Source organism: Bombus huntii, chromosome 14, assembly GCF_024542735.1.
Source record: "Bombus huntii isolate Logan2020A chromosome 14, iyBomHunt1.1, whole genome shotgun sequence".
NCBI classification, from domain to species: Eukaryota; Metazoa; Arthropoda; class Insecta; order Hymenoptera; family Apidae; genus Bombus; species Bombus huntii.
The window spans coordinates 7,237,348-7,265,112 of NC_066251.1; the positions used below are offsets into that span (position 1 = coordinate 7,237,348).

Sequence of the window (27,765 nt, forward strand, 5' to 3'; positions counted from 1 at the left end):
TTTGTTTTATTTTATAATATCGAATTATATAAACGATTCATTGTTGTTCAAACGAGTTAATTGTTGTTTTAATATCATGAAAAATGTATAAATAGAGTTAAGTGTTTATTATTATTCATGGCACTGTACATCGTATGTGTTATATAAAACATTTTTGAAATTCCATCAGCATTGTAATGAGACTGTCACGATTGATGTATTGATATTGATTGATGTGAATGGTATTTACTGTAAACATATATTTAGTAAAAAATTAATATACAGTAGAAGAAGCCACCTTGAGCATAATAATAACTTGATAGTAAATTAAATATCATTTTATTGAAATTTACTGATATAATACATAACTTATTCTTTAAATTCTGATGCTTGTTTACGCCTTTTCTAGTCTGTACGAAATATATAATCAAACATCTTGTATTTTCTACGTATATTTTCAAACAGGTTCCAAACATTACCAATATAATCATGATAGTCGAGTCTCATTACAGTGTTAGTGAAATTTCAAAATATTCCAAATAACACATCTAATACATTCGTCATAATATATTCGTATTAATAATAAGGTGTCTACAAATATTCGAATACTTTCACCTTCGAATTTTCTTTCTTGATCAATCATCATCATTTCATTCTTCAATATCGTCTACAGGCGATCAAATACTTTCATCATCTTGTATATAGCTTCGAATCTTCCTTCGAGATCAATCATCATCATTCCTTTCTTCGACAACGATTCAATATCGTCTACAGACGGTCAAATACTTTCATGATCTTGTATACAGCTATCTTCTCGATCCAACCATCATCATTGCTTTCTTGAACAACAATTCGATATCGTCGAACATCTTCCTATGTGCTAGAATTTTACACGTTAGAGGGGCACGACTATTTTCGTTTACCTTCGACAGTGTGCCAATACACGAAGAACACTGGGTGCGACAGTGATTTACCGTCTCGATTCCCTCGAAGATTGAATCGTGTGCCAGAAGAGTCGAACTTTAACTTCCTCTTTGTAGCACAAAGGGGGTGTGAAGTCGCTGCCAGAGGGAAGATTCACGGTCGACGTGTTCGTTGATTATCGTAGGATTAATCTCAACGCAGAATGCCGTCTGTCATTCACGTGTCAAAGCTCCAAGGATTCCCTCGAGTAATTTTTTTCACGATCAATTTAACGCTTTCGTGGATAACTCGAAATTCTAGGAAGAATTAAAAATTACGTTCGTAATTATGTTGCCACTATGATACTATAGTTGATATTCTACCTTGTAGATGTTTATACTAGTAAACAATCTTGTTGATATTTATAGATATAATCGTGTGTGTTTTTAATAAATAGCAAGCTCTTCTTATTGCTCCAGTGGATGTCAAAGAAAATGATGGACATCGGTCATCATTTATATGTCAGTGTTTAGTTGGTTTTGCTCGTAACCGAATTGGTCTTTTCATTTTTAGTGTTGCAAAATGGTCTATTGTATAAATAGTGTATGGTGAATCATTAACGATAATCGTTTAACGATTAGCGAACGATAATAAACGAGTGGTCATAGCATAGCAATATGATGCCAAAAATGCTTTTACGAGATACCTATCGGTTGTGAATGTCATTGGGTGCCAGGACGAATTATTTTACCCAACCTGATCTCAAGCAGCTGTCTTTATAGCTATTATGAAATGTACAATCTTTCTCCAAAGTCTAATTTTGATTAAATGCCTCTGTAGGACGATGAATCTCATTTATCAAGTTTGTAGTTTAGGATCAGATGATATCAGGACACCATAATATTATTGAAGATATGTAACACATTAAAAACATTTACATAAATCCTATACATCAGAGAAATATTTAGAATTTAATGCTGGAAATTGTAATACGAAATGCATGATCAAATCATGGATATGTAACATTCATATTCATAGACAGAAGTTTTTAAAATTTAATACTGAAAACTGTAACACAACATTTATGATCAATCACAAACATGAGACATTCATATTCACGGATAGAATTATATCACTGTCGCGCTTACTCTTTCATTCGATATTCCACGAATCAATTTCCTTTGGATATCCGTTATTTTTTATTCGATATCATATCTATTACGAACGACCACATTTTTATCGCGGAATTATCAGTAACAGCTGCCACAAGGTAGCGATAATTGACCATTTATTTGATTCACTTCGGTTTTTAAAATTATTTTTCAGTAAGCGATAAGATGCGATGCTCTTGCATTGTGCCAAGTAAAATTTCTATTTACTGTAATTCGCCTGCGGGTTTTTATGTGTTCACGCGGATTTTAAACAACGTAAATCTGTACATAATCTGCAGGAATACATAAAATATCCAGAAATTAGAACCCGTTATAATATTTATGTTTGTCGATGTTATATTATATGTGATATATGTTATATTATATTTGGATGAAACAATTTTTTATATAGGTCTTATAGCTTTAATTATATTTGTAGAAATATCAGTTTGCATAAACATCCGCATGTTTCGCTCTATGAATATAAATTTCCTAAAATACTTAGCTCTTTAAATATAAATTAAATTAATTGACGGCGTCGAGTCGTTGTTATTGTTATCATATCCAATCGTTATTTACTCAATCTTACAACGAAAGATTGCACGAAAAGAATCTTTTTCTTTTTCTGTCGAAGAATTGTGACAAAATAAGAAACAGAAAAATATTTTCCCTTAGGATGAATTTGAAAATATGATATCGACGAGTGGAAGATTTTTTAATTGAGAAAAAAATACCAATAGCATGATTTGTTTCATATTACGAAATACTGGTACAACACGTTGTCGATAAGATAAGATCAATAATTGTCTCTGTTTATACGTATAGAACAGTATGATAAGTGTCGTGCAGAGTGTACAAGGTATGAAATATTGTTGTACCTCGTGAAAACAATATTAAATGGTCAGTTCGATCGGTGATTAATCGCGATCAATCGAGCTAACTCGTAGCTCCAGTTTGAGCGATTAAAGATTCTTTTAAGTGCTCGAAAAACGAATGACGATCGGTGAAAACTAGTGAATTACGCGTCGAAGAAATAAACCACATGTTAGCTTCAATTTTCTGCTGGAAAACACCGGTAACTCCATTAAGTTTGTGTAACGAGTAACAGAGGCAACGATCCAACAACTCGTGTACAGCGATCGGTCAAACAAAATCTAAGTTGAATGTAATGGGAGCAGAACATGGATATGAGAACACATCAACGATATAATGAGAAAAATATCACGCTGTAGTTCACTGATTCGTATTAAATTTAGAATTATAATGTTTTTCACCAGAGAAGTCAGTGTCGATTAATTAAAATAGAAGAATATTAAAATTTAGAAGGAAAGAGAATCATTACGTTCCTTTATAACAAGAACAATTTTTATATTAAATCTTTTATAAGAAGAAAAAAGAAATTTTTTATCAAAACCAAAGTCAAATGCTTTCTACCAAAATTCCATAAAATAAAATTGATTTCTGTGGATAACAGAGATCATAAAACCAGCAAATAGCATAAAACAAGAATTTTCCATAAGAAGGAGAAAATTTAAACGAATCGTAAGTGAAACAAGAAATTTTATATCAATTTCAAATTCTAATATCTCTCAACCAAATGTTCGATAGCCAATTTCTACAAAATAATAACAATTTCTCTAGATAGTACAGAAAGCAAAATTACCAAATAGGAAAAAGAATCCTCACATCAAGGAATCAAAGATCTTTGAAAAAAGCTTATATAAGAAGATAAGTGAATCTTACCTCAACATTCTATGTCCAATTTTCACTAAAATAATACAGAATTTTTACAGAAAATACAGAAGACAATTTTCTCGAACAACTATACACATTTTAAAACGCAGCTAAGGATCAACATACTTTCTCGAAGATTTAATTTCTTACAGAATTCTTACAGAAAATATAGGGAGCTATTATCTCGAACAATTAAACACACTTTTAAAACGCAATTGAAGATCAACATTTCCCCTCGAAGATTCGATTCGCTGTGTATCTCCGGCGTTATTTGTTCTATTTGCTTCTCGAATACTTTTCATAGATACGAAGAACGAAATGATGAGGGGCAATGAACGTCTACTCGAGCAGAGCTTTCGTTTGGTATCGTTGCTTCCAGATACATTCCTTAGGAGCTGTCTCGATAAGATCATCTGAAAATTGGCTGAAATTAGACTGTTCAGATAAAACGAAGATTATGGTATAAATATTGGCACTTATCGCTGCAAGTTAACTGGCTGACTCTTAATTAACCAACATACTTTGGATCAATTCGTGTTGATTTGTGCACCAGCTTGGCCTATATAAGAATATCGTGGAATAAACTGTGAATTCTTGTAAAAACTTTTATTAAAACACGAAGTTTTTCCAACAGTGGCAACTTGAAATTGAAACTTTGACTTTTTGATTTTTATTTGGAATCTCCCAAAAATTCCCTCTAGAAATAAACTTCATTTTCTGTTTTGCTTTTTATCGGTGATTGATTGCAATAAAATAGAGTGAATTTGTTGCGTAAAAGTATTTTTACCATTGACGTAAGTACGTTTAGCTTTTTGCTGCTCCGTTGGAAGACGTGATAAATTGTGCTAACGAGAAATAAATCACTGGAATTGTGTAATTCGCGACACGTGCGAAACATTCCGTAAACGTAAACGTCGGATTCGTGACTAATTTTCTTGTTTGTGAAAGAATGCACGTGATCCGAGTGTCACGCGAAAGGTATTATTGGTTTTTCGTTGGTTCTAAAGGAGGACTTGAAAAAGACAAATTTTTATAGGAACCTTCGGCAGTGAAAATGCCAGAAGAAATTGTTTTTTAACGAATCATACAGGAAGACTTAAAAGAGAATATTTTTTATAAAATTCTTCTATGACAGAAGTATCTGAATAAAACCGGACTTTTGTTAAGTGTAGAGGAAAACTTTGAGAGGAGAATATTTCTAATGGAAAGTTTTGGTGGTATCAGAATAAAGTTGGTTTTTTTAAATGGAAAACTTTGATGATATCAGAATTAGGTCAATGGAGAACCAGAACAGAATGACAAAATACAGAAACACTTAAAAATTATCAAATTATCTATAATTAAAATTAAAGGAGAAGAAGCAGAATTTGGAGAAAATGGAAATAAATTTTGCAGAGTGGATCGAGCTACAAAATTAAAAGCGTACAATAGCACGAAACGACGAGTGCATCAGTGTTTCAATAATGACTTCATCAACCTAGTATTGATTATTATTGTTAGAATATGAGAGTATTTCTCGATATTGACCTGGTTTCGATGGAATACGTAAATGAGAGGAGTAACTTATTGGGTTCTAATCGAGAAAATGTATCATCCTTTCCATCTCTGGTGCCACAGGGATTGGCTCACAGTTACGGATCTCTTTCATCTTGCCAACAAGTGATACATTCGATCTGGAACAGAAGCAAACAGGTACAGACAGAACTCGGATAAAATGCAATTTAATTAACAAATAAATAGCGTTAATTGTTTCGTTAACTTTATCGATCTTTCAAAGAAAAGACTGTTCTTTCTATATTATAATACATGTACTACATCAATAACGCAACTATAATAAAAATTTCTAGTTGCAAGATGTGTTCTTGGAAAAATATTAACAAACGCAGAATATTTATATTGAAATTTCTCGTTAAAAAAATTATTATTTTATTACAAGACATTAATGACCTTTTTGTCAAATAATTTAATTTACATTTTGAGAACTAAATATTTTGAAAAATGTATATTTCCAAGATCGAGTATTTTAGGAAATTTATATTTAAGGAGGAAACAATGCGGTCGTTTATACAAATTCACATTTTTGCAGCAGGGACAAGAAAATTTTGTAAAGATGAAATAAAAAATGATCGAATTGTGTTTTATATTTAATGAAATATAAAATACTAGAGATTGGCTGGCAGTTGCATTAATAATTTATCAATCAGAAATTGAGGTCTAAAATTCAGTTTTGGCTAACTTTTACTGATATTTAACAGGCAAATTTCAATCGATTCTAACCAAGAAGATTTCGAAGATTGTCTGCGATCTCTGCCAAAATTTTAAGAGATAAATATCGTATTTTATGTCCTTTATTTATATCCACTTTATAGGTTGAATATTATGCTTGCTTCATAACTGTGAGAAACCCACAGGTGGGTTAGATTGAATTAAATGAAAGTATTTTGTCGGTTTGTTCGTTTGCCTGGTTATCGTGCCAACATTTTTCAACGTGACTCGAGAGATAAATGATACATGCAACAGAGTCTTTAAAGATATGTTTTCCTTACACTTTGGAGCGCATTTGGTCACTTCAATGAACATGATATATTCGTCGATGAATTTAGAACGATTAATTGCAGGATATAATACCTATCGAAGTTGTATTAAATTGCAGCTATACAAATTTTCACGAACTGCTGGTAGTTTGTAAAGTAAACTAAAATAACTGATTACATAATGAATAGATAAACGAATAATGAGGATTAAAGTAGTTTGAGGATTACGTATGCTCTCGTATCTAAATGTTTGCAGCTGTATGTTCTATTATTCCGATAAACGCTACCAAGTATTTATCCTCATGGCTCACCAGTCGATGACGTTCGAATATTTTAGTTCTTCGTAACTTCTAGAGTTCTTCTGGTCGATTCACAATCGATTAGAGGAAACGGGAATAAATAATTTATCTATGGCATCTGCTACTAGACATGTATACGTCAAATCGATCGTATATTTGTTAAAATAGATGGCAATAGCCACTTTTTTCTTTAACTAAATTACTTTAACTTAGTGTGGATTATCTGAAAGTTATATAAATCAAAGAATTTAATAGATATAGTAGTATATTTAGTAATATATAATTTCAGTGTACTTATAGACATTCTTTTATCTTAATTAAAACTCCAGTTATCATTAAGTATTACGTAATTGCGTGCAAGTTTTAATATAAGTAATTAGTGGTATTAAGTAGAACGTAGACCGGCACTGTCTGACTAACTACTGTCTGACACTACTTCTCACTCTGCTATCCATTATACTATAATTTGTATTTCAATCGTATTATTATCCATCGTCGGTTTTCATATTTTTCTTCTTTTTCTCTTAAAAGAGGTTAGTTAAAATTTGTACAGTATACTCGAACCTTTCATAGCAATCAATTCATTTATAATTGTATTCTTCAAAAGAATATGGAACACAAGACATATCATGTACGAGATCTAAACAGTAAAATCCGACCAATCAAACTTTAATGACTGTAACATTTATATACTCTTAAGCTCTTCATAGCAAGGATTTACATATTTATAATTTTATTTATCAAAAGAATAAACAAAAAACAAAACGTATGGAAGACCTGAATACTAGAAATCGATCATCTAATCATCTAGTCGAATGTAGCGATTTAAAAATATTTTTCAAAATTCTTCCATATATTAAGAATGAAATAATAAAATGTCTCTGTTGTCATACCATGTTCAAGGAAGAAGATCGTCGACGAAACGATCGTAGCTCGTTTTCTCCGCTTCTTTTTATAAGCCCTTGCAAACAACTTGTCGGTACACAATTGATTAGTCTCTTGAATGCTTTAATTGGCCCAAGTGCCGCGAGTAGCGCAAGGACGCGCGGTCTTCTCGCCTAGCTCTATCGAGTAAAAATAATTTTCTAGTTAGAAGTCTGCGAAAGTATAATTATTAGCGATCTAAAAATTAACCGATTTTAATTTCTAATCATCTTTTTTTTCGCAGCTTACATCGTCGGCATACATTAAAGAAAAAAGGCAGTGTGTAATAGTTGCTGCACCTATCGCGAAATACAAACGAATAAAAGATTGTTTGTCGAATTTATGCATTGTTAACAGTGCATCGTCATTATTTAAGCGCGTAAGGCTATACCTTATCGCGAAGTAATAAATTGCACACGGAGATCCATATTGTTTAATTTGTTGCATTGATCCACCTTTTAATTCTTTTATGTATTTTATGCGTATTTTATTTCTGATTCGTTCTTCCATCTAAAGGCATTCGTGTATTAATAAAATATAAAGCAATTAATTTTTTTCTTTACAATATAAATTCTTTGAAGATTTACATTATTATAATTGCGTTATAATTTACATTATTATAATAATATTATAGTGCTATTATTATAATGGTACTAAGAATTTGAGAAGAAGTTGTCTCCTAATTACTTATTGTGTAACATGTTTAATCTGCTTTTTAAATTTTTATTATCTATTATAAAATCTATTTGAAAATTTTATTTCAATGTTTATCATTAAATCCGGTTTCACAATTCTTAATGCGTTAACGTATAATTCCATAATTTCTCCAAATACAGTAAACAATTTTGAAGTTTTCGATTCACATGGCGCAAAATTATAGAAAAGTAGCTCAAAAATCTACCTGATGATTTTCTGTGTATCTTTTTATTTGAGAAGAGATTGTAACATACGAAAAACGTATAAACAGGTCTCAGACTAATTTATCGCGAAAGTACAATAAACAGCTTAGCTTGCTGATCGTTTAGTACCATTTTTAAAACACTATAAAGCGATAACATATTCTAAATATAAAAGAAGACACGGCAATAAGACATTCCGGAAGATAATAAAATAAGAAAATAATTTATTTGTGACGCATCATTTACTCATTTATACCGATACTCAATATGTACCTTGATAGTATAACTACATTTGAACAAACCGTACAACACGTGTCCTATACAAATACAAACACCATGCTATTAAATGACGACATTATGCGTTGAAGAATTAAAAAATTCTCTTATGACGAATTATCTAGCAATTGCCAACTTATTCTTTTTCTCGCAAAAATACGATAATTTCTATAATTATATAGCTTTTATATACACAATAATTGATTTTATATATATATATATATATATACAGAGTCCGATCGAATCACATGTAAAAGCGGACACGACGTGACTCATTGCGGATGAATAAGAAAAAAATATAGAATAAAATCTTTTTATTCTCGACTTAGTTATCGAGAAAGTGGAGTTTGAAAATTTTTTCAAGTGTACTTAATCATCACTGATTCTGGACTGGGCAGAACTAAATAATCGGCAGGAGATTATTCTACATGCAAAAAAAAGGTCGAAAATGTAGAATAAAATCTTTCCGTCTAAGGACTTTATTTCCAAGAAAATAGAGTTAAAACATGTTTAGTTAAGAATCGGCCTAATACGCGCGTATGATAAATTTCCAAATTTAATTTTCTCTGAAACAAAGCGACTTGTGAAAAAATTTGATTCTACATTTTCAACTTTCTTTTACAGATCTTTTACAGGTTATTCGATCAGTTCCTGTATATTTCTAACGTATTGAAAGTCGATTAAAAATTTATAGGGTCAGACAAAACATCTATCGGAAGTCTATCGGATCTTTTGAAGATCATAATCTATAAAATTTAGCTAGCTATGAAATTTACAGACAATATTCTTTCTATGATATCTAAATAGGATTAATCTCGATGCCCGTGAACATACACAACTCTTCAGTCGTTAACAACTCTAACCAATATCAACCAATATGTAAATATTAACTCGGAGAAGCTAATTTACAATTAATATTACCCTAGATTGCACCAAATATTAATCAGAAAGTGCCAAACACAAAATCTCCTCATCAGGAATCAAGACCTTCGTTATCAGTTTAAACATCAACCTTCCGTTTATCGTAACATAATCAATTGAAATTTACGACGGCCAGTCGTAAGTCGTAAGCCACTAAATCAACTTACCAGTTACGTCATAGTGATGTCTTGTGTCCTCAACCCAACGATCATGCGTCATAGTACTCTTCCAACAGACTTGGCGATCGTTCCTCCTGGATGTTCTTCTCCAATTACGAGTTCCTCCTTGCTTCGTTTCGCGATAATATCTAATAAACGAGCTATTCACAGGTCGAAATGGATTATCTTTACATTTCGAAAATTTTAGTACCAAAGCACTCGATTGATATAATTTTATCAATTTCCTTTACTTTTTGTTCCACGGTGTCAATTTGGCTCAAATAAACGGCTCAAATATTTGCGAGCTCGTGACGCACGAACCATAGAAATTCGTGAGATCCCTTGGGAACATAAAAATCGGCAAAAGTCGGTTTTGCTTCAAATGGCACGGATTTTATTCATGCTTTTTCGAGAGCAAATAGCAAGAATAACGATTTCAATGAAACACAACTGTGGAGAGAGCACACAGTGTTACACACGATCTCGCACGACTGTGTACCCGACTTTAAAGATCCCACGTCGGATATATAAATGTCGCACGATTTGCCAGACGATGGTCTTAAACGATCTGCTGGCGTCGCAGATCGCACGCGTTCCGCTAGATCTGGCTAGATCCGCGTGCATTAGATATACTTATACATAAAGAGAGAGATAAACGCGTTTGTCATTGGTTCCGAGAGCCCTTGGTGCTGGACGAGGTGAAGAAAAGGAAGAGGCAGGAAGAAAGGGATGACTACGAAAAATTTGGAAAGGATGCTCAGGCTCGCTAACTTGTCGCGGGTCGGTTTTTTACGGTATTGAATGTGGTTTTAAGTGGATCGAGTGGAGAATAGTTGTCGAATTCTAACTATTCTGAGAATAGTTTATGAATTCTTCCTTCTCCATTTTATTTAGAATTATATAGAATTTAAGTTGCAGTTGATGAAATGGAAGATAATTCGTCCTATTTTTGTTCTAATCTAGTCTATTTTGAATTTTCTAGAATCTGAATTGTAGTTGGTGAAATGCAAGATATGTAATTCCTTTTATTTTGGATACTGTAGAGTTTTACCAAAGTTAATGAGATTGGGTATATTTTATTGCATCGTGAATTCTGTAGGGTTTTATTTTCATTCGTTGATGTCGATGAGATAGAGCATATTTTATTGTATTTTTGTGATGTTATAAAATGTGTCCTTTATGATTTAACGTGGATGAAACGGAAGCTACTTTATTCTGCTTTGGATTCTACAGAATCTAACTTTCATAATTTAAAATTGAGGATATTTCATCGTATATTGAATTCTGCAGGGTTCGTCTTTTATAATATATGGTAGATTATAAATTTTGATAGAATTGTAGAGATTGATAAAATGTAGAGTACTTGATCGTATTAAACTTTCCTTCATTGTCCTTGAAACAGCGACTCATTTTACGACCTTATTTCTCGGCCGATTTTATGATACTTCGTCATTTCAACAAAATAGTTTCATAAAGTAGGATCTTATAAAAATTTACGACTCATCTCGATAATATAAATCGTTAGAATTCTTATTCCCAGAATGCATATCTCTAATAACTGTCTTGCAGCGACATCAGCAACGTCATACGAAGCAAAAGTTCTTAGAACGTAGGACATCAATTATTTAGTATTTTTCAAAATCAAAATCTCCCAACGACTTTCCGTCCGAACTGTTTGTTTCTATTGTTCTCTTATTTTTATTTTTACTTCGTATCTTTATTATCGAGCGCGCTGCAATCGTAATTTCTATCCACACGACACTCCAATATTTTTAAAAATATTCACGCTTTCTCTTATCAACGCGATTCGATAAAAGAAGAATTATAGGTCAAAGACATCATACCAATATTTGAACAAATGGCCAAATGTTTAAAAATATCAATATCTCAAACAGCCACAGTGTTTGTTTTCGAAAAGAAAGAAAGGAATCTCGTAAATTTTCCACGTATTTATCCATAGTAAGCTTTATCTTGGAGTATCGTCGAAGCACGTTGAGGAAAGAATGCAATGCGGAAGGCCAAAGACGATCGTGTCAAGATCGCGACACATCATTTTCGAATCAGCATCGAGGAAGAAGGGGACGAAGAGAACAAAGAAGCGGAAGATGCAGCTAGAGAAACCGATAGAAGATTCTCCATTACGATTGAAGCGGATTCTGGTATAGTAGTTGCGTCGCAAGAATCACAAGCGCAAGATCTTGCAATCAACAGAGAAGAACGTTCGTTTGCAAACGACCAAACAGCCAATGAAATTTTATCAGAAGAATTTGTAGAAAGAACTTGGAACGAGCAGGAAAAGAAAGCACAAAGCTTCGAATCTAAGTCGTCAAAAAATTCTGGTGACTCAAAGGGACGATCTTCAAAAGGATCAGTCGGCCAACAACAAATTTTGTTAGAGAAATTTGTCGATAGAACTTTGAACGAACAGGGAAGAGAGGTACGAGGCTTCGAGTTCAAAACTTCTTCCGATGGATCAGATAGTGGACCTTCCCAAGAAATTGATTCGAGAGAATCAATTAGCCAGAAGAAGAGGATCGATAAATTCGCAAACGGTGAAAATTTGTCGGGTGATTCGCAAAATTGCGGGAAGATTGAAAAGACGCAAAGCGATAATTGGGAAAGTGAAACACGATTTTCGGTTGCTTCCAGCGAAATTCCTAACGAAAATTATGAAATCTCCGCTTCCGGAAGCTCGCCACGATCGATCAGTGCGGACCAAAACTTCGGCGTTCTCTGCTCGAAGTTTAAGTATATCATCAACGAAAGTTCCTACGAGAATGTAGATTTGACAAAGAAATTGGAGCGCGACTCGACCTCGAGTTTTCTTCCTTTCGAAACATCGAATCCTTCAGAACTTAAACGCCATAGATCTCTTTCTTCGTACGAAACCTATAAATCTTCCAATTTAAATACTTCCATGCAACGCAAGAGAAGTCTTCAAGATCCTACAGGCGTAACATTACAAAATTTACGATTACTCGATCAACCAAGAGAAAAAGCACAATCGGTGACAGCTGCAGAAATTCAGGAGACTTCGCAGATTCTTACTCATCCAAATATCGAATCCATTAAAGCAGTTCCTCCGTCGGCAGTCTCTGTCTCTCCTCTTCTAATCAGACGTTATTACAAAGTCATGTCCGCGTTTTCCAATAATTCCTGCAGTCTGGAAAACACCTATCCATCCAAAATGTTAGAAGATCCTCTTCAAACTCGACAAGACTCCATCAAGACTCCGAAAAATGATGTAAATTGTACAAATTCGGAAGAAGGAGGCAATCAGAGGAGTACGCAAAGAAGATTGACATTGCCTGCTATAAACATAGATCTAGATTCGGGAGAAAAATCAGGAACTGCCAACTATCAAAATGTTTTATCAGGAACCAGCGTTAATCCTATTAGAAGGTCCAGCATAGCAAATGCTGCGATTTGTTCGAGTTTAGCTCCCAGCTTGGCCAGCGCTTATCCAGGTGTTCCAAACTGTTTATTGCCCACGTCGAATGGAAACGAACTGTCGAACATTTCGTCTATCAGCGAGCAGATACCAGAAAGAAGCGGAGTAACCGGGTTGAAGATGAAGTTACCATTCCTTCGACTTCATATACCTGGGTCGCAACCAATTTCAGGCGAGGAAGAAGGCGAAGAGGAGGATCCGAACCATCATTCGCATCATCATCATCATCACCATCATCATCACCACGTGTTCCCGTATTTTCATGTACCCACATTCACGTTCACCGCGCCAGCCACCGATGGTGAACCTGGCCGGAAGTTCAACTTTGGAATTCGCAGACACTCGCAAACGGTTAGTCGCTGTCCTAGATCGCCGTTTTACTCTGGTTTTCTTTTCGAGTGTTTTTACTAGGAAAGAAGAACCGCTTCCATTAATAAGAAGCTGTGTGATCGTAGACTTTTTCAAGATTAGATCAGCTGGTTTTACTTTTTGAATGTTTTTATCAAGCAAGAGGAACCGCTTTCATTAATAAGAAGCTGTTTCAGCACTTTCTTGACGTTTTAACATTTACGCTTACTACTGTGTATGACATTAATCCACCTTATTTGAAAATCTAGTTTGTTTAGAAGGAGGAAAGGTTTTTAACGATTTTAAATCAATGCCACAAATGGAAATACGACACGAACGTTTGAAAAGAAGATGCCAGGATGGATTCGTCGTTAAGTAATGTTTGAAAGAAGGATTACAATAGTCACAAGCTTTCTCAGGATCGTCTTATTGTTTTAACATTTACACTTATTACTATGCGTGAGTTTAATCTAATTTTGGCGTCTAATTTTATTTTGAGAAAGTTTTTTAATAATTTTAAAGTAATGATGGGAATAGAAATGTGACACGAATGCTTTAAGAGCAGATACTAAGATGAATAATTCGTTGTTGAACAATGTCTGAAAGAGGGTTTACAGTGTTTGTTGTGTCTCTGTTATCTGTGTATATCCTTATAGAATTATATGTTCTACGTCTTTTACGGTGAATGAAGATATCAAGGACAGATACTTGGATATTTTTTTATAAATATTTAATGTAAAAGATTTAACGGAATATCGTGCTTGATCGAGTCAATCGTTTTTTGGATTTAGATGTTTCTTATATTTCTTTTTTTGCCAATTATTTTGTTTTTCTTTTTTGACACTTCTTTTTAATTAAATTCAGACGAAATATTTAATCGTTGGCTACAGATTATCTGAAGCATTCGTTGAAATAAAATAATTGAACAGGAATAAAATATTCCAGTGGCACTGATGCTCATGTTAGATCGTGAAATTTCAAGGAAGGATACTTTAACAATGTCACGGTCAATGGTCATTAATCATCGTTCCTGGTAGTAGTTTTGGTATCTTTGAATGGCTTGTAATCTGGTTAATTCTATTACTCGTCGCTGTATCGCTCATTTCAAACTTTTGGCACAGTAATGAACATAAATTTCTTGTAACGTCTTTGATGAAGTGATAAGTAATGACTATCGCATGATTCCAGTTTGTGTTCTATTTTATCGAAACTTTTCAAACGTTCTCGTTACGTTTAACCAGTTCAACAACATTTATTTGAAAATTTTGCGATTTATGCTTGCCACAAGCTTCACTATGTATGTCATAGTAATTAAGAATTTAAAGAAAGATTACAATTTTGAAATCTTCGCATCTACTTAAGAAATTCTTTGGTTAAAAATTTCATCGAAGTAAAGAACACTACTATTCATATTTGTAGGATTAATTTTAGATTAATTATAAAATTAATAGGTGATTCAATATAAGCACAAGTGGAGAAGTAATTCCACGCTTTTGTACTGTATATATTTACAAGATTTCGTTGAATGTATTATCCTTGCTCGTTTAATTTATTATAGCCAATTCAGATAAAACGCAAGGTCTGAATTACTATAAAGATTTAGGTAGCAACTACGATAGAACTTCATTTATTGCAGTGAAATTTTAGTTAGTACTCGATTAACTGAATTTCTGCTAGTTAAATTTATTTATCCGAACGTACTCCTATTATGTGAACGAAAAATAATATTTGTCCTCCGAAAAATTCACATAAATGGAATTCTACTGTATTGTAGAACTAATATATTAACCAAGATCTCAAACTTCTCAAGTTTTTGGACAGTAAAAGAGTAAATATTTCGGAGGTAACGTTTCTTTATTTTTAATTTTTTTTGTTTTTTAATGATGCGAATAGATATTTGATTGAATAGCACGCAAGTTATAAAACGTAAGTTGTATAATAGGATTTCGTTGAACTCGGTTAAAATTGATCTCGCCGGTACTTATTCATAACGATATCGCATTCGTCCGTGAGTAAACGGAATTAACATTGAGAACATGATGTAAAACACGAGTCACGGTGTTTTATCAGGGTAGATGGATCCAATACTGGTCTACGTTCCAACGATTAAGGTGATTCGCATGGATTGATCAAACTTATGTGTGAATGGAAATGTATATGTACGTATCTTACCAAAGCCGCATTAACAGCTTATTATTTTTACTATCTTAAAAAAGTTAAACAATTAAGGTCCCGGCTTTTAAGGTATTGTTATATAAATTTTCTTTTTACCACCATTTCACGACTATTAACATTCGACTGTTGCGAAATAATAATTACTTCGAATCTATTTTCGATCAGAAAGCAAATCATCGTTGATAATATTATTAATCGTATCAAGGCTTGAAGTGTTAATTTCATGGCGTATTAATAGCGCAATTAACAGCCTTGCAAACAAGCTCCAGGTTTGATGTATGTATCTACTATGTTTTTCGCACGCAGAAGATGCTAATTTTCTGCAAAAATACAATTTGTGCGCTTCGAGTTTTGAAAATGTTATTGCTAGATAAATATTTAACATAAAATATATAAATAAACCTAAATGAATAGGTATATGTATCAGGATATTTTTAGGATATTTTTGTTGAAATTTTATTTCTATCCCGGAGCAAAGATTTGAGATTTTACATGATTGTCGTCTAATATTAGGTTGTCCGAAAAGTTTCTTTCGTTTATAAGATGATAATAAATGAACAGCAATTTCTGTTTTATATTATTTTATTGAATTAGGTATGATCCATTTCGTTATATTTCTATTATTATATTCGCGCATAATTCAATAAACTAATATGATACAAAAATCATTGTGCGTCTATTATTTCCTTATAAAACGAAAGAAACTTTTCGGACAACCTAATACTATTGTGCAACGACGTTCGTGGTTCCATTTGTATCTTATCCTTTCTACTTGCGTTTCAATTTCTACCGGTTCTGATTCATTCGTTATCGCTGACCTATATTCTATTGTGCTCCTCTGAAATATGTACAAGCTCTACGTATACCTGCCGCGCCCATGCATCGTGAAAATTATTTACAACCGCATGTTTTCTCCAGTCGGATAACGGAAACATTTTCCACGATTCCTGCTCTAAATAAAAGTAGCCCTAATTGGCCTAAAAACTTCTCAATTTGTGTGATTTTCTTTCTTGGCATAGAAAGACCGAAAAATTAGGAAGTTTGAATATACATGTTATATAATTTACTATACAAATATACTAAAGCTATTTATATTAAAAATACTAAATTATAATATCTAAAATACTAAATTGTATTATTTCTACTTGGGGCTTCAAAGAGATGTTCCCGATAAATCTTTACTCTGGTAATTGATTTGGTCGAACCATTACTTCTATTTACTTCTTAAAAAACCACGTTAACTGTGTCGTGTAAACTATTATGTATTTAGCATTTGATCTCGTGTCAAGTGTTAATTGTTCCGTGTATTGCGCAATTTAAGGCAAATTACTACAATTACGAAATTCGCAAGACACGGTATATTTTTGTGACAACAGTTTGGGTCAGAATATTTAACATTGATTTATTGAAAATTAATTTAAATATTTTAAACTTGAGATTTTTATGAGCATCTATAAATCAGCATTATTGATTGAGGATTAATATTAAATTTAAGGAATAGAGTAGGAATAACATTTAAATATCAAGTATTTAATTTTCTATATTTTTAGAAGAAGTAGAAAGGCAGTAAATATATTATACTGGGTTGTTGGTAACTGGTGGTACAAGCGGAAAGGGGGGAAAAAATTTTTTTTTTAATTTTTGTTTTTTTTTTTTTAATTTTTCCATCGAGACAACGATCTACAGTGAGATCCGTTATAACGAGACGTGATAAAGTGCACGCGTACCGAGCGAAAATTCAAAGTCGATTTTCACGAAAACAAAGGCTCGAACGAAAAATTTTTATTCTATATTTTCGACTTCTTTTATCGCGTAGAATCACCCCCTTTCCGCTTGTACCACCAGTTACCAACCACCCTGTATATTAAATTTAAATATCACACGCAAGTTATCCAAGTATCGATTTCTGCCGACTGTTTCCTCATTTACTACTTATGCAGCAATTAATTCGCTATGCTCTGAGGCTTTCTATTGTCGAATAAAAACGTGACAGTTCAGTCTCAAATAATCGTTTGCTCATTTTTAACGAGTTGATATTTTTTTCACAGACCTTGCATCGGACTGACTCGATGGTATCACTCTGCTACCGATCTCTCGCCAGCTATATCACAGACGATAATCTCGCTGGTCTTCAAAGCTTCCTCGAAAACAAACGAGTACTGATCGATGACCGAGACGAGGTAACATTAAAATAACCACTTCCATTTGGATTAAGATATTTTTTAATTCCATCAGCTTTTATTTCATGGAGAAATGTACCCCCCCCCCCTCTGTCGGAAATATTATATTTAAAATGTTTATAAATTAAAGATATTTCCTTTGAAATTGTCATTCTTTATAAATATACAATTCCATTTTAAAAAATGATTTAAATTTGAAGGAAAAATCGTCGGGAGGAAAATTTGTTGTACTTTATTTTATCCATGTGTCTAGACAGTTTAACTCTGTCTTGAATTATTTTTCCACGAATTTATGAGAATCGAAGAAAACACAAATGATCTTGAAACCTCAAGGAAAATTCCTTTTGTGTTGTTTTATGCGCGTGTTCGTATAGTTCGACTCTGTTCTGAATTTGTTTTTCCGTATTTCTGTGAAGATTAAGATCTCGTTAAAAGTAATCTTGGTCGAAACTTTCTTAATACCATGCTTTTCATCCCTTTGAATGATTTAACTCTTCCTTTAATTATGCTAATTTTGAAAGATTTTTAATAATTTTTTAATAGATTTGGCTTTGTCTATAATCAGATACTAAATAGTTGATTTCGTTGTTCTTACAATAGAATGGTAGTACAGCCCTCATCCTTGCAGCAACTAAGGGAAAGATACACTTTGTACGAGAGCTTATCAATCATGGAGCAGATGTTAATGCAGAGGACGCAGTTAGTATTATGTGTTATATGATCTGTTGAATTTTATATATGTCTTTTTCCTGCCTATTGTATAAACAATTTAATTTTTTCAGGATAATTGGACGGCGTTATTGTGTGCGGCCAAGGAAGGGCACACAGATGTGTGCCTTGAATTACTCGAACATGGCGCTGATTTGGAACACAGAGACATGGTAAGGTCTCTAATTCTTTAATATATTTTTATTAGTTATAAAGTGAGAGCAATTTCTCAATATCTAGCGAGTTAAAGATAGCGAACAAAGCTTATTTAAAATTTTTAGAAATTAAAATATTTATTTTACATTTTTAGAAACTAAACGTTTCTTTTAGATCTTTGAAAGATAAAAGAGATTTATTCTAAACGAGTCGTTTAATGTAAAAGTGGTGTAAGTCAATCCTTTGTCTATTTGGTTGAATAGCATATCTCGAAAGCAAAACCTCTATTCTGTTTTGTGCAGAAGTTGTATAAATCTTCATCAGTTTCTCGGTGAATAGCAGAATAAGTGAATTTTTTTGTCCTTATCAACTTTTTGGCTTACACCACTTTAGCTTTAGCACAAACTTTTGTAAATTGAAAAATTTTTTTCTTTTTAAGATTTTCCCTTTGAAGATATTCCTTTCTAAGTACTTTAAGTACACGGATCCCTTTCTTATTCATCTATTAATTTCCTATTAATTTTCCTACTTCGCTATTTTATTTTCACACTTTACGATATTTTTCTGTCATTAATTATATCTATATATTCTAATTTCATGTTTTAAAGTTTCTCTAAAGTTTCATTTCGTTACGAATGAAATATTTAATAATCATAAAGAAATCGGACAAATAGTAATAAGAGGGAATAATCTATTTTTAGGGAGGGTGGACTGCACTTATGTGGGCGACGTATAAAGGTAGGTCGCCGACGGTGATGATGCTACTAGGACGAGAAGCTGACGTCAATGCACATGGAAATTTTCACATATCTTCGTTGTTATGGGCCGCAGGCAGGGGTTACCCCGATATTGTTAAGGATCTTATTGCTCATGGTGCTAAAGTCAATGTCGGTGACAAGGTAATCTATATTTACCATCTTTTAAGTTCACGTGCGATGTATTAACTAGAGACAGAAAAATCCATACTGCGACTTACCATACATTGTCGGAGAAGTCTGTGTTAATGCATTTTTTTCAATTTTTAGTATGGTACTACAGCGTTGGTGTGGGCGTCGCGTAAAGGCCACGTAGAAATTGTAGATACTCTTCTAAAAGCTGGTGCTAATGTCGATACTGCTGGCATGGTAAGACTTTAGTTTTATATAAATGATAATTAGACTACAGATTTTTATGCACTTGCAAAGAAAAGATGACAGATCAGTTATATGAACTTGTGGTTGTTTCACATCTCTAAAGTAATCTCTCCGTGTCTTTCTCTCTCTCCCTCTCTCAATGAAATCTTCAGATAATTAATAAAACTTTGTACTGCAGTACTCGTGGACAGCTCTTCTAGTGGCCACTCTTGGGAATCACTTGGAGGTGGTACTACTTCTTTTAGAACATAAACCAAACGTGAACGCGTTAGATAAAGATGGATGCACAGCTCTGGCAATAGCTTGCCGAGAGGGGCATCACGAAATAGCAAATGCTCTTTTGAATGCTGGTGCTTATGTGAACATTCAAGATAGGGCTGGTGATACAAATTTAATTCATGCTGTGAAAGGCGGTCATAGAGGAGTGGTTGAATCTCTTTTAAAAAAGTATGCTGATGTCGACATTGCCGGCAAGGTACAAATATCAATCATATATTACTGTATGTATTTCATTTTTACACAAATAAAATTACTTACCTTTAAGTGTAAAATACTTTTCGTTTATCTTTGTGTCCAAAATGACTCCATTATTTTTGGCGATGTATTTTAATCAGTATCTCAGGACAACCATTCAAATTTTATAAATATTTTAGGATAAGAAAACTGCAACCTACATAGCAGTCGAAAAAGGCAATATTTCAATATTGAAACTGTTATTAAATGCAAACCCAGATTTAGAGATTGCGACAAAAGATGGTGATACTCCATTATTACGGGCAGTTCGATCGCGAAACGCTGAAATCGTGCAGATATTGCTAGACAAAAAAGCTAAAGTATCAGCCACCGATAAAAAAGGTGATACTGTGCTACATATAGCTATGCGAGCTAGATCGAAAGCCATCGTTGAGATACTATTGAGAAATCCAAAAAATAGTCAACTACTGTACCGTCCAAATAGACAAGGAGAGACTCCTTATAATATCGACATCAATCATCCAAAGACCATTCTTGGACAAATATTTGGTGCACGTAAGTCATTAATTAATAAGATTAAATAAAGCCAATAGTACATAATATAGTTCCTCTTTTCTTTCTTTCTTCCTTTTTGTTTTTTTTCTATCAACTGAATATAACTGAATGTTCATTTTAGGGCGTCTTAATACCAATGAAGATAATGAAAATATGCTTGGTTACGACTTGTACAGTAGTGCGTTAGCGGATATCCTCAGTGAACCATCTCTTTCAACGCCTATAACTGTTGGCCTTTACGCGAAGTGGGGTTCAGGAAAATCATTTTTGTTAAATAAATTAAGAGGTAATATTTGCAATGGTTTACAAATGCAACAACTAAATTAAAAATTGCATAAAATACTCATATACTGGTAATAATTTTTTCAGAGGAAATGAAAAATTTTGCTCGCCAATGGATGGACCCAGTATTCCAATTTTCTGTCTTATTATTCGTAGTAGTAACTCATGTATCTTTGTTAGTGGGTATCACAATAGGTCTTGCCCTCCAATCATGGATTGTTGGGCTTGCGTGTGGTATAAGTCTTATTTTTTTTACGTACACTTTTTTGATACTTGTCTGGTATGCTAACAAAAGGTAAGATTGCAAGATTGAAAGTATATACTTTATGTATTTTCATAGTATTTAATTATGAAATATTTAAATCGTAGATATGATTGGTATTGGCCATACAATTTCACGGTAGCTCTGACTACAAAATTAAATTCATTGAAACTGCTTTTACAAGTAATTTTTTGTCACCCTCCTGGTGGTCGAGTTCACGATGATATCACTGTTCAACCCATAAAGTTCTATTTTACTGACCAAACCCGAGTCGGCACAACTGCTGCCGGAGAGAACGCAGTAGTACAAATGGTAGGATCGCTTTATGATTCCATTGAGAATGAGTTTGGTTCCTTATCCACGCGACTCTACAGAGCATTCAGACCAAAACCAGATAAATCAACGACAACATGGAAATGGAGACATCTTTGTTGTTTACCATATATAGTTATATTTGAATTCTGCTTTTGCAGTTTACTCGTTGGTATTTCCGTACTTACGGTCTATCTCATCGATATTTCTAGCAGCGAGTTAGTATACAATTTCTCAGAAAAACTATAAAATCAAAATTGTTATAATTAATTATTTCTTTCGATTTTTAATATCACAGGCCAACAATAGAAAGAGTTACATCACACATTATTATGATAACCGTTGCCTTAATACTAGCTGTTAGCGTAATAGCAAACTTATATACATGGAGTCGAACGTTGCAAGCACTTGTTTTCTCTCAAAGACGGCACCTACAGCGCAGCATTTCTAAGTTAGAGACTTTAAAAAGCGAAGGTTTTATACAGACGCTAAGAAGCGAAGTCAGTTTAATGACCGAGATGGTATATTACATATTAATTGAATAATTGAATAATGTATTTTCATTAAACTGTTCTTTATACTTAACAAAATTTTTGTAAAAAATAAAACAGGTTAAATGCCTAGATAGTTTTATGGCACAACAAAGCAGATTAGTAATAATTGTGGATGGTCTGGATAGTTGTGAACAAGATAAAGTGTTGTTAGTTTTAGATGCTATACAAGCATTATTCAGTGATAACGGTTATCCATTTGTTGTTATATTAGCGATCGATCCACATATTATTGCCAAGGTATCTCAAAATGTTTCATTATCTTTTCATGAAACGTGATATGTGTAGTTTTTTACATGATATAAAATTTTGTTTCTTACATTCAGGCAGTGGAAGTCAATAGTAGAAGATTATTCACAGAGTCTAATATCGGAGGACACGATTACTTACGTAATATGGTGCATCTTCCATTTTATTTACAAAACAGTGGTTTGCGAAAGGTAAAAGTAGCTCAACAAACTGCCCAACATAGTAGAAAAACTACGTGGACCGAAGCCGAGGAAAGTGTAAATTACACCGCGACTAGTACAATGCATCACTCTGTTTCTAACAGAAGACTTAGCACGGAGTCTGCTATAATGAACAGCAATGAAAAGTTGAAACCGCAAAGCAGAAAAGGCAGTAGAAAATTACGATTAAGCGAGTCAATCGCAAGTAGCATCGGTAGCAATTTAAATCGATTGGGCGGTGCACAAGATCTCAATAAAATGCTTCTCACTGACGATTACTTTAGTGATGTGAATCCTCGTAGTATGAGAAGATTAATGAATGTTGTTTATGTCACTGGTAATAAAAACAACTAATCTCTGAGGGACTCATTTCTATGTGTCCTGCTTGTTTCTAATATATTATATGCCTCTTTTTAGGAAGATTATTAAAAGCATTCCAAATTGATTTCAACTGGTATCATTTAGCTAGTTGGATCAATATTACTGAACAATGGCCATTTAGGACGTCTTGGTTGATTCTTCATTACGATATGTATGAAGATAGTTTAGATGATTCCATGTCGTTGAAAAGTCTTTATGATAAGTATGTCTTTTCCGAATAAATGCTTCGTAACATTTTAATAGCCGGTTTGTATTTAATGCTTCTTTTCAAATCATTAGGATACGACCCCAAATCCCAGTACTTAAAGAAGTTCAACCTCTGTTAGAAATGGATAGAGATGAACGGAAACTAGATATTTTCCTGACGTTTCATCGTTCGAGTTTACTTGTTAGCGATATGAAAATATTCTTACCATTCACAATAAATCTCGATCCTTATATTAAGAAAAAAATAAAAGAGGAGCAACAGAGTATGGAAGAAGAATCAGGACTACTTGGTCCATATAAACAGTATAGTCCTTGGACTTTACCTAGTAATACACATGAATCATGGAGTGTAAATAAAAATGGTTTATCAAATCGAACAATGAAACTTGTTAAAACACCAAGTCTACAAGGACATGTACCGGTACCATCAACATCATGGGTACAACCGTGTATGCAGCCAACATTCGATTGGCAGACTACTCCATCGTGGCAAGTACTTCCCATGGAACCAGCGGTTAAACCACTCTCTGCAACTACAACATTACCGGTATATATACATATAACATGATATTATAATGATACTATGACTATTATTATTACAATATTGTTATATAATTTTCTTTTTCTTAGTCCGAGATTTTGGAGATAAGACTATCATCTTTAACAGTAAATGGAATTTGCGACCTTATTGATAGGATCGACAGTATAAGTCCTAATCAAGCACCACAGTACAAACAAGTTATTAAAGAGAATAACATTAATGGTAGAGTTTTATTGCATTGTGATTTACAGGAGTTGAAAAAGGTAAGCTTTACTTCCATGATTTTAACTGACAGGTATTATGCAGTCAATAATAATTCTTTATTTGTAGGTTCTTAAAATGGCTTTTGGAGATTGGGAATTGTTTCGTATGGTGATTGTGTCGCTTAGAGAATTGGAAGTTTCATCATTTAGCACACAAGAAGAAGGTTCACGAAGTGTTCGATTCACCGTAGGATCGGAACAAATTCAACGAAAAGGAGGAGGTACGTATACCGATTATTTATATAAATAGTAATATATTATAAAAGTATAAAATATCAAATGTATATAAAAATTGTCTCTTATTATTTAAGATCATGCTTTACAAAATACTTCGATACGTGTGCCAACACATGTAGATAAAGACAAGGGAACATCAAGAACCGATGGTCCTAGACGAGATCAAACTAAACAATCTATTATGGAAAAACAAGTAAGCTTCTTTACTCTATATGAATAAAATCATAGAAGTATGTTTATTCTAACAATTAATTAATAAATTAATTAAGTATTGTTCTCATTACAATCGTGCTCGGTTTTAGTTCCAGGTGAGCAAAATCGTATTTAACATTTCATATTAATTCCTTTATAAAACACATGAATAACTATTATAAGTTTAATACTAAAACATCAAATAGGGAAACAAGTAATTAAATTTTTCAGGTAACTTTAGAAGAACAGATGATATGTGGTGCATTACAAACTTTAAATGAAGAAGCGTGTGAAGATGTATTAGATGTACCATCTTCTGCAGTGGTACCATCAGACTCACTTGCAGGTGAGCCCTCTCCCCTACCACTTTCACTGCCTCTGGTTATAGTTCAAGAACCACCACAACCAGACCAAAAGTGTGACACCGTACTAGAATATAGTACAAATTTTTAATGAATTTAAATCAGATATAGCTGTGTAACTCGATCATGTATCATGTGTGTACAGCATCAATATGACCTCACTGCATTCGAAGATGGTTATACAAAACTTATCATCCACAATGTTTCAGTTCCGCCGGAAAATTTGGTCAATATAACTGTTGTTTAAATGTTTCTTACCACCCATATTCATGCGTAGATGAAATCGTAGCAGTATTATGAACAGATAGGTGTACCTACATACAACGGACAGTCAATAAAAATCTAATTTATTTATATACATATATATTTTAAGTATAATATATATGATAGAAATTAAAAGAATTATTATCACCTTCATCCTACTATTGACTCTACATGTGTCAAATTTTTGAAAATGTGCCAACGCGTTACGAGAGACTGGGTTACTATAATTAAATGATATAAACGAATGTCTGTGTTAAAAAAAGAAAAATGTCATTCATTGTAATATATTATTATTATTATTATTATTATTACGGTAGTGATTTGGATGTATGTGTTATCATAGATATAGTAAAAATATCATTTTCGTATAATAGTTTAAGTACATTAATGGTATAGCTTGCGAAAAAGAAAACTGTGTCATTTTGTATTCCTAAAATTCTGGAAAATACTCTAGGTATTCCTGTCGCAAATAATATAATGCTAATGCTTAATAGTCATACATTCAGAAATACTGTATTTTTCCATAATGAACACATTTGTGAAACAGGCTGTGATAATTAGTTGTTACTGTCATTGAATGTTATACAAATATACTTCTTTTTGGGATGTTTATGCTGATAGATCTTGTATATTTAGAAAGATAAGCTTCTATAAGAAAACATTTTATATACCAAAGTAAAGACTATCATTATATTTTCTTCTTTATTCGTGTGTTCTTTGGTACTGTATGTACAATTATCCTAACTGAATTGTTGGATAATTATATTATAAATGCGAATGGCAATAAAACTCTGTTGGAAACTTGAAGTGATATTATCTTTCTTAGACTAGATCTATAAGCTTATCGAGTGCTTTAATTTTATATCGTTATTCAAAATCACAACAATATTACAAACAATTAAATCATCTCATCAAAAAAAAAAAAAAAAATTAATTTAATAACTAATCGTGTTTCATTTAGGAATCCTCTTCTATAATGCTTAATGTTTTATCATTCACCGCTTAACGGATGAGCTTTCAACTTACATTTAATGCATCTCGTGCGACCAAAAAGGAAAAACTGGATAATATGAAGATTTGTTTTAGGATCCATTTCGATGGCCCCTCAAGATACAGATTACGTGATTCTTCAATCTAATCCACTTCTACACTGGGTACCAGTCAACGATGAACCAGAGACGTCAGACGACAGCTCGTTCGAGTCGACAGTACATCTTCAACGTACGAACTCTCAACGTAGTATTACATCTCAACTTAGCACCAGATCGGCTTGTTCGTTCGGACGTAAAGAGCTAAGAAAGAGTGGAGGCAATTCTATCAGTAGTAGACCAGCGTCGCTTTTTGTGTCTCCTCCGCCTTCTCCCAGACCCGCCTTCAGATCCAAATCAACAGATGAATACTATGTAGCTAATAATATACCCATGAAATCGGCTATCTCTACACCTATGAAGAAACGATGTTCGACTTCGACCTTAAATGATGAGTTAATTTTATCGGTCCCTGTTCCAAACTCCAGCTTGGAAAAGTTAAGCAAACTGAAAGACCGTCTTATGGGGACGTTACCTGTCTCGCCTGCTCCAGGAGAGAGCGAGGATGAGTCCACGCCGTTAGTTTCCGAATTATCTACTCCAACTCACTCGCAATCTGATAGCGTGTTTAAACACGACTGCAGCGAGGAGAACAGTAGCTCGATTTCCTCGAATAAAAGTTTACCACGTGATGGAGAACGATCCATCGATGTTGTTGATTATTCCGACACTGTTAGTTTAATGGTACGAGAAGCTTCGCAAGTGCGGTTCTTATCGCGTCAAGACGCCGAGGAATGGGACAATCCCGAAACACCTGTTTGATGTCATCTGCTACACAGTTGTTAGCCAGTTTCCTTAATATGCAATAACGCATGACAAAAAAACTTTAAATGAAATGGTACTTAAATCGGGGCTTGTGATATATATTTTCAAAGAGAAAGATAGTCAGAACAGCAAATTGAAAATTCACACATTTGTACATAGTAAATAGAAGATATCGAACTTTTTAGATAAAGCGTTCGAAGCTGTTCATGCATCAGAGCGATAATATTAGACAAAGAGAGAATGCCTTTTATGCAATATATGTACAGTATGTTTGAGTTCATTGTTGCAGAAGATACATCTGATAATCGCACTCTAACATTCCTTGATACTAATTTTAATGCATTTAACGAGACGCCAGCGTATCAACTGTTTCTTTTCAAAGAAGTGAAACAGAAAACATTTCTTTTATCATATTGTAAACATATGCTGAATGATTAATTCAAGTCAATTCATGAAAGCAGTAATGAAACTCGACAAATTATATGTACAAAAAAATAAATTATATTTAATAAATCCTAATTCTCATACCGGATGGTATTGATTTTAAATATTAGTATTAAATATCAAATATATTATAACAAATAAATAAATGTTACTAATTTATACGACAATGGATGTCATAAAATTAACAAGATATTTCATGATAGCAAA

General features: G+C 33.1%; 1 protein-coding gene and 1 long non-coding RNA gene across 15 annotated transcripts in view; one reads left to right on the forward strand and one right to left on the reverse strand.

Moving 5' to 3' along the window:
* LOC126872764 (kinase D-interacting substrate of 220 kDa) overlaps positions 1-27,641 on the forward strand; it is a 44,329-nt gene extending 16,688 nt beyond the window's left edge. For 2 of the 9 annotated variants that reach the window (XM_050632897.1, XM_050632894.1), the window contains exons 3-22: positions 17,801-17,932; positions 18,533-18,631; positions 18,715-18,813; positions 19,498-19,695; positions 19,822-19,920; positions 20,108-20,404; positions 20,583-20,958; positions 21,080-21,244; positions 21,328-21,535; positions 21,610-22,032; positions 22,113-22,335; positions 22,426-22,605; positions 22,692-23,151; positions 23,232-23,397; positions 23,475-23,949; positions 24,033-24,206; positions 24,274-24,427; positions 24,518-24,636; positions 24,867-24,981; positions 26,348-27,641. In XM_050632897.1, coding sequence (XP_050488854.1) covers positions 17,822-17,932; positions 18,533-18,631; positions 18,715-18,813; positions 19,498-19,695; positions 19,822-19,920; positions 20,108-20,404; positions 20,583-20,958; positions 21,080-21,244; positions 21,328-21,535; positions 21,610-22,032; positions 22,113-22,335; positions 22,426-22,605; positions 22,692-23,151; positions 23,232-23,397; positions 23,475-23,949; positions 24,033-24,206; positions 24,274-24,427; positions 24,518-24,636; positions 24,867-24,981; positions 26,348-27,111 — 4,905 coding nt within the window. In that variant the 5' untranslated portion in view covers positions 17,801-17,821 and the 3' untranslated portion in view covers positions 27,112-27,641. The other 7 variants (XR_007692178.1, XM_050632895.1, XM_050632898.1 and 4 more) reach the window with 7 other exon arrangements.
* Positions 93-26,352, reverse strand: LOC126872799 (uncharacterized). 6 transcript variants are annotated; one of them, XR_007692193.1, is made up of 5 exons: positions 26,288-26,352; positions 9,788-9,939; positions 7,494-7,664; positions 1,266-5,440; positions 93-1,199 (listed from the first exon to the last, which is right to left on the reverse strand). It is a non-coding gene; the product is annotated as an uncharacterized LOC126872799 (long non-coding RNA). The 6 variants fall into 6 exon arrangements; XR_007692189.1 differs by lacking the exon at positions 26,288-26,352 and adding an exon at positions 10,030-10,176; XR_007692191.1 differs by lacking the exon at positions 26,288-26,352 and having other exon boundaries at positions 1,266-4,779; positions 5,295-5,440; positions 9,788-9,936.
* Positions 27,642-27,765: the final 124 nt, after the last annotated feature.